The following is a 12,925-nucleotide window of genomic DNA, read 5'->3' as shown; positions in this document are numbered from 1 at the left end:
TTTTTCCTTTTGTAAATTTTATACTATTAAGTGTATTATAAATATTAAAGAAAATAATTAGATTTAAATGTGGACAGTGAAGTGATTTTTCTTTTTCTCTATATGGTACTTTAAAAAAATCAAGTACTAGGTAAATTTTTTTTTATACTTTTTTTTCTTTTCTAAATTTTATATTATTAAGTGAATTATAAATATTTAAGATAGTAATTAGTATTTAGATTGTAGACTGTGAAGTGATTCTCTTTTCTTTTTCTTTTTTTTTGTTGGTATTTTACTTTCAAAAATCATGGACTAGGTAAAAAATTTAACTTTTTTTCTTTTGTAAATCTAATATTATTAAGTGGGTTAGAAAATATTTTAAGATAGTAATTAGTATTTAGATTGTGAACTGCGAAGTGATTTATCTTTACTTTTTCTTTTCTATTTTTGGTACTTTATTTTCAAAAAATCAAGTACTGGGAAATTGTTTTTCACTTATTTTTTTCTTTTGTAAATTTTATATTATTAATGAATCATAATTATTTAAGATTGTAATTAGTATTTGGATTGTGAACTGTTGAAATTTATCTTTTTTTTTTTTCACTTTTTTTTCTTTTGTAAATTTTATACTATTAATTGTGATGAAGTGCGAATTCGTTAGTCGAATAAGTGTGTATAGATGGGCCAAGCCCTCGTCTCTGTGCTGTGGAAATAGTAAGGTAGTTGCCTCGGAGTGGTCACTGGTGTGGTGCCTGCCATGACTCTCCATGCCAAAGTTAAATAAGGAAGATCTTTGGAAAACTAAACCAATGTAGTAGAACAACAATAAGTATTTCTAGTGTGTCTATGTATCTTGTGTTGGTGCTTGTGAGGGCCTTATATATGTTTTACAGCCCCTAGCTGTTGTGGCAGTTATTGTGGCTTTAATCTTCTTTGGAAACGCCTCGTGCTCAATAATGCGAACTTAATGGGCTTCCAACGGTCCATACGCTGTCTTTGTCACCCCCGAGGTATTATCCCCGTATTAATGGCTTTGCTACCTTGGCAATGACTGGACATCGATCAGCTCGTCTTAGGGGATAACCCTTGGTAACAATGATATGTCATAGAAGTTGAGTTCGTCAGTCCCATCAAAGTGTTTATAAAATTTAAATAGTAATTGTATTAAATTGTGGCTGTAAAGGATTTATCTTTTTCTTTTTTGTATGATACTTTATTTTCAAAATCAAGTACTAGGTAAATTTTTTTATACTTTTTTTTTCTAAATTTTATATTATTAAGTGAATTAAAAATATTTAAGAAGTAATAATATTTAGATTAGAACTGTGGAGTGATTTTTCTTTTTATTTTTTTTTTCTTTTTGTATGGTACTTTATTTCAAAAATCAAGACTAGGTAAAATTTTACACTTTTTTTCTTTTGTGAATTTTATATTATTAAGTGGATTATAAATAATTAAGGTAGAATTAGTATTTAGAGTGTGATATGTGAAGTGATTTATTTTTCTTTTTCTTTTTGTATGGTACTTTATTTATTTATTTTTTATTTTTGAGCTAATGATAGAGTACTTTATTTTCAAAAAATCAAGTACTAGAAATTTTTTTTTTCACTTTTTTTTCTGTTTTACATTTTATATTATTAAGTGGATCATAAATATTTAAGATTGTAGACTGTGAGTGATTTATCTTTTTTTTTTTTTGTTCATACTTTATTTTCTTATTTCAAGAAATAAGTACGGTAAATTTTATTTTCTTTTTTGAAAATTTTATTTATTAAAGGATTATAAATATTAATATGTAATTAGTATTTAGACATGTGGACTGTGGAGTGATTTATCTTTTTCTTTTTTTTTATGGTACTTTATTTTCAGAAAAATCAAGTACAATAGTAGAATTTTTTTTCATTTTTTTTCTTTGCGAAATTTTATATTATTAAGTTGGAATTATAAATATTTAAATAATAATTAGTATTTAGAGTGTATGACTATGAGAGTGATTTATCTTTTTTTTTTTTTGTAATGCTTTACTTTTAAGAAATCAAGTACCAGGATAAATTAATTTCACTTTTTTTTTCTTTTGAAAATTTTATATTATTAAGTGGTTATGAAATATTAAGATAAATTATTATTAGATGTGGACGCTGAAGTGATTTTGTTTTTTTTTCTTTTTAGGTACTTTATTTTCAAGAAATTAAGTAGAGGGTAATTTTTTCATCTTTTTTTTATTGTAAATTTATATTTTTAAATGGATTACAAATATTTGAGATACTAATTAGCATTTAGATTGTAAACTGTGTAGTGATTTATCTTTTCCCTTTTTTTTCTTTGTATAGTACTTTATTTTCAAGAAGTCAAGTACTGTGTTAATTTTTTTTTTCACTTTTTTTTTTTTCTTTTGTAAATTTTATACTATTAAGCGTATTATAAACATTTAAGAAATAATTATTATTTAAATTGTGGACAATGAAGTGATTTTTCTTTTTCTTTTTCTATATTGTACTTAAAAAAAAAAATCAAGTACTAGGTAAATTTTTTTTTTATACTTTTTTTTTTCTTTTCTAAATTTTATATTGTTAAGTGAATTATAAATATTTAAGATAGTAATTAGTATTTAGATTGTAGATTGTGAAGTGAATTATCTTTTTCTTTTTCTTTTTCTTTTTGTATGGTATTTTTCTTTCAAAAATCATGGACTAGGTAAAAAAAATTAACTTTTTTTCTTTTGTAAATCTAATATTATTAAGTGGATTATAAATATTTAAGATCGTAATTAGTATTTAGAGTGTGGACTGCGAAGTAATTTATCTTTACTTTTTCTTTTTCTATTTGTATGGTACTTTATTTTCAAAAAATCAAGTAGTGGGGGATAGTTTTTCACTTATTTTTTTCTTTTGTAAATTTTATAATATTAAGTGAATCATAATTATTTAAGATTGTAATTAGTATTTAGATTGTGAACTGTTGAAAGATTTATCTTTTTTCTTTTTTTTTCACTTTCTGTTTTCTTTTGTAAATTTTATACTATGAATTGTGATGAAGTGCGAATTCATTAGTCGAAGTAAGTGTGTACAAATGGGGCCAAGCCCTCGTCTCTGTGACTGTGGAAATAGTAAGGTAGCTGCCTCGGAGTGGTCACTGGTGTGGTGCCTGTCATGACGTCTTCGATGCCAAAGTTAATATAATGAAGATCTTTGGAAAACTAAAGCAATGTAGTAGAACAACAATAAGTATTTTTGGGTGTGTCTATGTATCTTGTGCTGGTGCTTGTGAGGGCCTTATATATGTTTCTACTGCCCCTATTTGTTGTGGCAGTTATTGTGGCTTTAATGCTTCTCTTAGAAACGCCTCTTGCTCAATAATGCGGACTTCAATGGGCTTCCAACAGTCCATACCGCTGTCTTTGTCACCACCCGAGGTATTATCGCCCGTATTGAATGGCTTTGCTACTTTCGGCAATGACGTGAACATCTGATTAGCTCGTCTTAGGGGATAACCTCGTTGGTAACAATGATATCATCCATAGAAGTTGAGTTCGTTAGTCCCATCAAAATGTATTATAAATATTTAAGATAATAATTAGTATTTAAATTGTGGACTTTAAAGTGATTTATCTTTTTCTTTTTTTGTATGATACTTTATTTCCAATAAATTAAGTACTAGGTAAATTTTTTTTATACTTTTTTTTTCTTTTCTAAATTTTATATTATTAAGTGAATTACAAATATTTAAAATAGTAATTAATATTAAGTGAATTACAAATATTTAAAATAGTGATTTATCTTTATCTTTTTTCTTTTTGTATAGTATACTACAAAAAATATTACTATTAGCGATGGCTAGAGTTCGTCGCAACAACACAAAAAGCCGTCGCAGATTAGTATTGTCGACGACCGTCGAAAAAAGCCTTGTCGGTAATACTATATTACCGACGAGACCATTGCTAACACTCATTTTCGACAACACAACTCCGTCGTAAGTACTTGATAATTGTTGTTGTAGATTCAACTTCATACGAGGAAGTTGGACGACCAAATACCTTTTGTGACGACCTTCGGCCATCGTTAATGCATAGTTTCGACGACAAAATGCTGTCGTAGTTATTTCATTTGTCATCGACAATACAACTTTATATGAGGAAGTCGTATGACCAAATACTTTCTACGACGAACTAAGGCCATTGTTAATACCTTTTTTTGACGAATAAAAGCTATCGTAATTACTTGGTTTGTCGTCGACAATGTAACTTCATACGAGGAAGTCAAACGACCAAATACTTTCTATGACGAACTAAGGCCGTTGTTAATACCTTTTTTTGACAAATAAAAGCCGTCGTAATTACTTAGTTTGTCATCGACAATGTAACTTCATATGAGGAAGTCAAACGACCAAATACTTTCTACGACGAACTAAGGCCATTGTTAATGCCCTTGTTTTGACGAATAAAAGCTGTCATAAGTACTTGGTTTGTCGTCGAAAATAACTTTTATGATGAATTATAGTCGTCGTTAATGTAGTTTTTCAATGACTAAAAGCCATCGTAAAATAATTGGTTTTTCGTCATCGTCCAATCAATGTGACCATTTACCTTTTCAATGAATTTTGACCATTATTGAAACCTATTCACCACATTAGTAATACATTATTTCAACAAAATAGCTCTATCAATAATAAAAGAGAGATCATTTCTAATATTTTAATTTTTTGTATAGTACTTTACTTTTAAAAATCAAGTACTAGATAAAAAAAAAAATTTCAATTATTTTTTTCTTTTGTAAATTTTATATTATTAAGTGGATTATAAATATTTAAGATAGTAATTATTATTTAGAGTGTAGACTGTGAAATGATTTATCTTTTTTTGTCTTTTTGTATGAAACTTTATTTTCAAGAAATCAAATACTGGGTAATTTTTTCACTTTTTTTTTTTTTGTAAATTTTATATTTTTAAGTGGATTACAAATATCTGAGATACTAATTAGTATTGAGATTGTAAACTGTGTAGTGATTTATCTTTTCTTTTTTTTCTTTTTTTTTGTATAGTACTTTATTTTCAAGAATTCAATACTAGGTAATTTTTTTTCACTTTTTTTTTTTTAATTCTGCAAATTTTATACTATTAAGTCTATTATAAATATTGATGGAAATTTAGACCCCTTAAAACACAACCAGATTGAGTAGCCTAGTTAATTAGTCAAGTTGTTACTTAATCAAATTATGCAATTCTAGGTTAAAACAATCAAACAATCATATCAAAAATATAAAGCAGCGGAAAAGTAAATAACACAAGATATGATCACCCAGGAAACCACATAGTAAAAACCTGGGGAAGATATGACCTAACTATCCTCAAGGTAAACTTGAATCTACTATGCGAAAGAATCGAAGTACATACAGAAGGACTACAAGCTCCCCGCTTGACTTCCTAATGCTACCCACCAGTAGAACTTACTGACACGACTGCGTGCAAGCTCCGAATCCACGGACTCCTTCTTTCTTGGATTCTCCAATCAAGTACAAGCACCCCCGCCCGCTTGTTTTTCTTTAAGCTCCAATAGCAGCAACCTTGTTGATCATCAAGATGTAGATAATATTTCTACCTTGAAAACCTTAAATTTATGTGAAGAAAAGCTCCTCAAGGATCTCCCAAGAGATTCACACAAACCGCAAATATGAGTAACAAAGACTTAGAGAGGTTTGGGTACAAAACCCTAAAAAATACAAGGAGGCACAAGAGGCACTCTAATCTCCCTCTCCAAAAGTCTCAAAAACGTTCTAGGGTTTTCCTTATATATAGGAGTGTTTTACTTGATCCCCAAGACATTTAAATAGAGTTTGGGCTGAACTAGAACTCTGCAGAAAAATAAATTTGTACGTGGTTCGATTGATCGAGTCTAATTTTCGATCGATTGAGCCTAACAGATTTAGTCCAATAAATCTGCAATCACTCGATTCCAGTTTTACAAATAAACATACTTTGAGCAAGTCTAAACAAGACTAAACAACCTGTTTTGATCATGGTTTGCTAACAATACAAATTAGAGTTCTAAATACATAAGTTCCTAACTCTTTAGAACCTAACAAATATTTAAGAAAGTAATTAGTATTTAAATTGTGGACAGTGAGGTGATTTATCTTTTTCCTTTTTTGTATGGTACTTTAAAAAATCAAGTACTGGGTGAATTTTTTTTTCCTTTTTTTTTTTTCTTTTGAGAATTTTATATTATTAACTGAATTATAAATATTTAAGATAGTAATTAGTATTTAGAGTGTGGACTGCGAAGTGATTTGTCCTTTCTTTTTCTTTTTCTTTTTGTATGGTACTTTATTTTCAAAAAATGAAGTACTGCATAATTTTTTTTCTTTTGTAAATTTATATTATTAAGTGGATCATAAATATTTAAGATAGTAATTAGTATTTATATTGCAGACTGTGGAGCGATTTATCTTTTTCTCTTTTTTGGTATAATACTTTAGTTTAAAGAAATTAAGTACTGGTTAAATTTTTTTTTTCTTTTGTAAATTTTATATTATTAAGTGGATTATAAATATTTTAGATTGTAGACTGTGGTGTGATATATCTTTTTTTTTTTTTTTTTTGTATAATTTTATATTATTAAGTGGATTATAAATATTTTAAATAAGTAATTAGTATTTAGATTATGTACTATGGAGTGATTTATCTTTTTTTTTTCTTTTTGTATAGTACTTTACTTTTAAAAATCAAGTACAAGATAAAAAAAAAATTTTCAATTATTTTTTTTTTGTAAATTTTATATTATTAAGTGGATTATAAATATTTAAGATAGTAATTATTATTTAGAGTGTAGACTGTGAAATGATTTATCTTTTTTTGTCTTTTTGTATGGTCTTTTTTTCAAGAAATAAATGGGTAATTTTTTCACTTTTTTTTTTTTGTAATTTTATATTTTTAAGTGGATTACAAATATCTGAGATACTAATTAGTATTGAGATTGTAAACTGTGTAGTGATTTATCTTTTCTTTTTTTTTTTTCTTTTTTTTTTGTATAGTACTTTATTTTCAAGAATTCAATACTAGGTAATTTTTTTTTCACTTTTTTTTTTTATTTATGCAAATTTATACTATTAAGTCTATTATAAATATTTTTTTTCTTTCTTTTCGTATAGTACTTTACTTTTAAGAAATCAAGTACTAGATAAAAAATTTTCACTTATTTTTTTCTTTTGTAAATTTTATATTATTAAGTAGATTATAAATATTTAAGATAGTAATTATTATTTAGAATCTAGACTGTGAAGTGATTTTTTTTTTTTCTTTTGTATGGCACTTTATTTTCAAGAAATCAAGTATAGCGTAATTTTTTCACTTTTTTTTTTTTGTAAATTTTATATTTTTAAGTGGATTACAATATTTGAGGTAATAATTAGTATTTGGATTGTAAACTGTGTAGGATTTATCTTTTCTCTTTTTTTTTTTTTTTTTGTGTATAGTACTTTATTTTCAAGAAGTCAAGTACTGGGTAATTTTTTTTCACTTTATTTTTTTAATTTTGCAAATTTTATACTATTAAATCTATTATAAATATTTAAGCAAGTAATTAATATTTAAATTGTGACAGTGAAGTATTTATATTTTTCTTTTTTTTTATGGTACTTTAAAAAATCAAGTACTGGACAATTTTTTTTTTTTTTTACCTTTTCTAAATTTTATATTATTAAGTGAATGATAAATATTTAAGATAATAATTAGTGTTTTTCTTCTGTATGGAACTTTATTTAAGAAAATCAAGTACTGGGTAATTTTTTTCACTTGTTTTTTTTTTGTAAATTTTACACTGTTAAGTGATTTAAATATTTGAATACTAATTAGTATTTAGATTGTAAACTGTGGATTTTATCTTTTCCTTTTTTTTTTTTTTTTTTTTTTTTTGTGTATAGAACTTGTAGGACTCGATTTGATTGACCCTGAGTATGAATGGGTTTTCAGCCCAACAAGCCCAACAATCAATTTTAGAGTATGGGTAAGAACTAGTTCTTAATGACACCAAAAGCAGAAAAAAACCAGAACCCACCAATTCCATGTGAAACACTGAAACAGCATACAAGGCAGGGAACTGGATCATTCAATCGAACAAAGAAAGACACAAAGAAAGCAACAGAGCAAAACAAAAGCATCTGATAGCAACTGACGCAAGAAAACTAAGAACAAACAAGCAGGACAAAGGCTAGGATGCCATTAGAAAGAAGAACACAGCTCTTGATCTGAGGAAGAGGCTAAGATGAAAAAGCTCTACCGAAAGAGATAATTAACATTATTTTGGGTGAAAAAGAACTGATTGCACTTTGCACCTATCATCTACGAGGGACCAATAACTTTTCTGCTCATGGGATGGCAGGCAGGCTGTAACCTTTCGGTGTGGACATAATTTGTCTTAAGTATCTCAATCATTTGAGCTGAATTGAGATATATGCCCATCAAGTTTTAAATGGTAAGAGTTCTTTATGGAGATAAGATCCATGGAATTTAGACAGCTTTGACGAAGCTCCCATGTGAGGAATGAAGACATTTGCTGCATGGTGATTGGTGAGTAAACATATAACAAGTTTTTGTGTGCATGGTGCAATTGCTGGCCCACGCTAGGACTCTAGATGGCTTATGGCTGTGCTTCCGCCAAATGTCTCTTCCAGAAACAATACAAAGACCGCCCGGTCGTGAAGGTTATCAGAAAATGTTTTTTATTTGCATATCCCAGTATTCTACTTCGAGTTTTTACTATATAAAGGATTTGGGTTAATATTTAATAACTAATTAGATGAGGTTCAGATTGGGTGTATCATAGAATAAAAGGGTTCAATTTCTATCGAAATCTCACCATATATATTAATAATGATCTATAAAAGGATTAGTATTTAGAAAATTACAAAATAAGTTTTAAACTTAATAAATTAGTTTCAACAATTCATTAATTGTGATTAAAGGTCTTATTTATATATGCTTTTAAATAAGAATCTTATAGAATAAATAGTATAAAAAATATAGAAAAAGACAACTTTTTATCTTATTATTTTATTGATGGGTAAAATATGAATTCACATTTATAAAATAATTAACAATACTAGAGGGGGGGGGGGGGCGTTGTCCAAAGTCCAAACCTCAATTACATCAAGTAGATGTGCAAGTCTTAGTTAATTACATCAAATCAATGTAACGTGATCACGTAATTTTGAATATATAGACTCTTTTACCTAAATAGTAAGCACCTTACTCACAACTTCAAAGCCTACTTGAAAATTCATTCCAACAACTTTTTGTTAACCGGATGTGAAACTTCACCTTAATTATGGGATCTTCAGAAATGTATACTTTGATCTCTGGTTTTTGCTTTAAGAGAGTTTGGAAATCTCTTATTGCTTGTATACACCACATGACTCTCCAAAAGTGGAATCCTAGGGTTACTTTTATACCTTGGCATGAAAACTACAAAACCCTAACTTGATGATGGCTGATTGATCGAGATTAGTGATTCTTGATTGATTGAGTTGGTATTGAGAATATAGAAACTTGTTTTCTTCTTGAACTTTAATCTTGTTATTGCCTTGGACTTAGAACTGGATTTCAAACAAACTCAAGACTCACTAAACTCTTACAAATTGATTACATTTGTATCTTGTCCTATAGAATCAACACAAATGAATAATTATGTTGCATAAAGAGGATCCTTAGCGATGAAACTTGGAATTTTCTTTGGAGTCAAATATAATTACTAAGGCCCAGGAGGGGTGGCCTAACGGTAAGAATCCTGCACTCATGTGCAATGATCTCTTGTTCGAACCCTGGCGGTACCGGGGATGGGAGGTGGAGCACTCATGTGTTGCACCTTACTGTTATCTCTCTTGGAGTGCTAGGGTGAGGTTTGTGGCATCCCAGTCAAGTAGCTATGATTAATCCAATATTCCTTAGCAGAGGGTGCTTATGGTCACGTCTAAGGGGGTGAGTCACACATGGTCGGCCCCGCCCCCCCTTTCATTCAGCCAAAATATATATATATATATAATTACTAAGATTTTTAATAAAAGATATACTAATTAGATTGAAAATTAAATTAATAAATGAGAACCAAATAATACAGAAAAAAAATCAATAATTTATTTCAACACATTTGTTTTGAAATGAGTCACTAAAAACTTCATTTATAAAATCTTTTTTACTAAAACATCAATTAGTATTGCAAAAAAATAGGAAAAAAGAATAAATGATGATTTCAAGAAGAGCACACTAAACATAAAAATATAATGTTTCAAGAGTGTTACTATATCAATATCCAAAGTTTAGATTCTAGCTATGAGTATTTAATTTACTTAAGACTAAGAGCAATGTTAGAGATATTACAAAATTTATTACATAGAACTTATAAACTGACATGTTACTAATTACCAAAAAATAATTCAATATATTAGGTAATATACATCTCAAAAAAATTTATTAGGTAATATTAACTCACTAATCACATTCATTATTACAACATTTATAAGATTTATATAATAAAATTAGTATTACTTTTAACATTTTTCTTTACTCAATAACATGAAGAACTCATTGTCGGTGGTCTGCTATGAGTGAGTTGGCAATAGGTGACAACGGACAACTATATATATGACACTAAGGTCTTTCTGGTATCAACCTTCTAGAGAATTTATTTGAAATTTTTTTTTATCAATAACCTTTTCAAGATTTCTTAAAAATAATTGTTTTTGTTTGTTTGTTTGTTTGGTTTTTGTTTTTAGATGCGGTCATATATATATTACACACACATACACACACGAGTTGACCATTTTATTTTTGGTTTATTAATATATTATGTGAATTCAAACTTTAAATTACTAAATATCTTTATTTTCTTTTAAAAAATAAATTAAGAATGGGAGGGTGTCATGGCCCCGCTGTTCCAAAAGTAGTTCTCCTATGCTCAAACTAGCTATCTCCAATCACAGAAAAAGTTCATGCTTCTAAATTGAATTGTCGACACCTTTTAGCGACAACAAGTTATTCCACATTTCTCAATCATTTTGTTTTTTGTTTTGGGGTTAAAATCTTTCACTTGATTACATGTGTTCCTCATTACATACCAGCCCAATGATATATATTGGCATTTGTTCTTCACCAAATTGTTCATAAACATCTCTGCTTCTATCCAAAGATGCTTCTGATAATAATCACAACAGTGTTTCTTTTGAGCACCCATGCACATGAGGCTAGCAGCAGAATCTTACATGCAGAAGAACAAAATACTATGAACAAAAACCATTTGTTAGGGTCACTACAGCAACATGAAGTCCCTCCATTAACAATCACCCAAAAGGCTTTTGATGGTCACAATTCTCTCCTTTGATACGCAGATTGCTGGGGCTTACGTCCCTCCATCTGCACCTAATCCAGGCACCCATATCCCTGCTTCAACATCAGTCAAACCTTGGCGAGTCACAATGCTTCTGCTTTTGTAGGGTCGCAGCAGAAGATTCCTTTGCCTTCCTCTTTGCCCTAAGGGGGTACCTCCATCCCATAGCTCCTCTCCAACAATAAGCCAATGCGAGCTGTCATGCTTGGCCCACAAGGTCAGCAACATACGAAGCAACTCAATCTTATCAACCTCATTATTATTGGGATATGAAAATGTCATCTATACTAGCTTGAATGTGTTTTTTTGGGTGAGACTTTCGTCTAGGAGTATTGAATGAGACACAGGATCGATATGTGGCCATTTTAGGACATGTCAATCTCATGTTGTCACCAATATAATGCGCAAAGACCTTGGAGGAAAGGGAACTCTTTTTTTTTTTGGGGGGGGGGGAAGGGGTGGGGGTGGGTTGGGTTTGTTAGTCATACTTTTTAGAGAAGTCAATTTTGTGACCCACGTTGTCACATTATCTTGTTTTTTAACGGTAATGGATGATTCCCAGTCCTTCTGTCCTTTTAACTTTTGCTTTTGTTCTCAGGAGATATTAGATGGTGATAATTTTTTTTTTCAGTTTCTAATTTTCTTGTTTTAGTTAAGGGAAAAAAACTCAATCTTTGTCATCATTCATCATCACACGCACACACATATATATAGTCATATTGGATTTTATTACAATGATTCACGTTTTGCTATCCCCGTAATAATAATGAGACTTGTCCCATTAGTTTATGACCCTGCGAGGAGAGAATTGTAAGATGCAGATGAGAACTGAGAAATGAAGAGACGTTTAAGCATTTCTGTCATGCGTCTCTCTCAGTTCAGTTGTGTATGACAAAGTGCTTATATGGTGTCCCATCCGAAATTGTCAACTCTTTTTTATGCGACTTAAATAATGCACTCAAGTGCAAGATTGTCGCGAAGTAATAATTTGGTAAGTTCGAGGTCGAATTCACAGGAAAAAGAGAATTAATTAGCAAACCATAAGAGAATAAAACTAAAATAATAAAGTTTAATTGAAGATATTTTTGATGGTTTAGTAAAGTTAATTTAAATTGAGAAAAAAAAATATTAAGGCGCTAAGGTTTAGGGATCCACACACAACACATCTGTTGATAGTCTTAACAATATTTATTTTATAACGCAACTAAAATTCATATGAAGGACGATCTTAGTCGGATGATTTAACAATAACAATTCAAGAATTAATTGTCTAAAATAGTTTCATGAAAATGATTGATTTTAAGCAAAACAAAACTAGTGAATTAGTTCGTAGGGAATACTAAGCATTTAACGTGCCAGGAGTCTAAGATAAATAAAAAAATTATACAAAAATAAACACTTTTCTAGATGAGTAAAACAATCAAAATATAAAAACATAAGCATTAAAATCAATAAATAATTATTAAGAACATACCAATAAACGGTTTGGTTTCACCTTTTGCCTTAACAAGACTTTTAGCAAGCTATAACATAAATAAAACTCTAAAAACTGTAAAGAAACTTTAATAAAACCT

The 12,925-nt window shown here is 28.9% G+C and overlaps 1 protein-coding gene across 1 annotated transcript in view; it reads right to left on the bottom strand.

The window, feature by feature from the left end:
- The window catches only part of LOC112006726 (cytochrome P450 85A1), a 49,930-nt gene extending 38,297 nt beyond the window's left edge, over nt 1–11,633 (bottom strand). The window contains 2 exon segments of the mRNA XM_065773851.1: nt 11,083–11,143; nt 11,368–11,633. Coding sequence (XP_065629923.1) covers nt 11,083–11,143; nt 11,368–11,633 — 327 coding nt within the window.
- Between the last annotated feature and the right edge of the window lie 1,292 nt (nt 11,634–12,925).

Source organism: Quercus suber, unplaced genomic scaffold (assembly GCF_002906115.3).
Source record: "Quercus suber isolate HL8 unplaced genomic scaffold, Cork oak 2.0 scaffold_81, whole genome shotgun sequence".
Taxonomy (NCBI): Eukaryota; Viridiplantae; Streptophyta; class Magnoliopsida; order Fagales; family Fagaceae; genus Quercus; species Quercus suber.
This window is presented reverse-complemented; position numbering and strand designations above follow the sequence as displayed.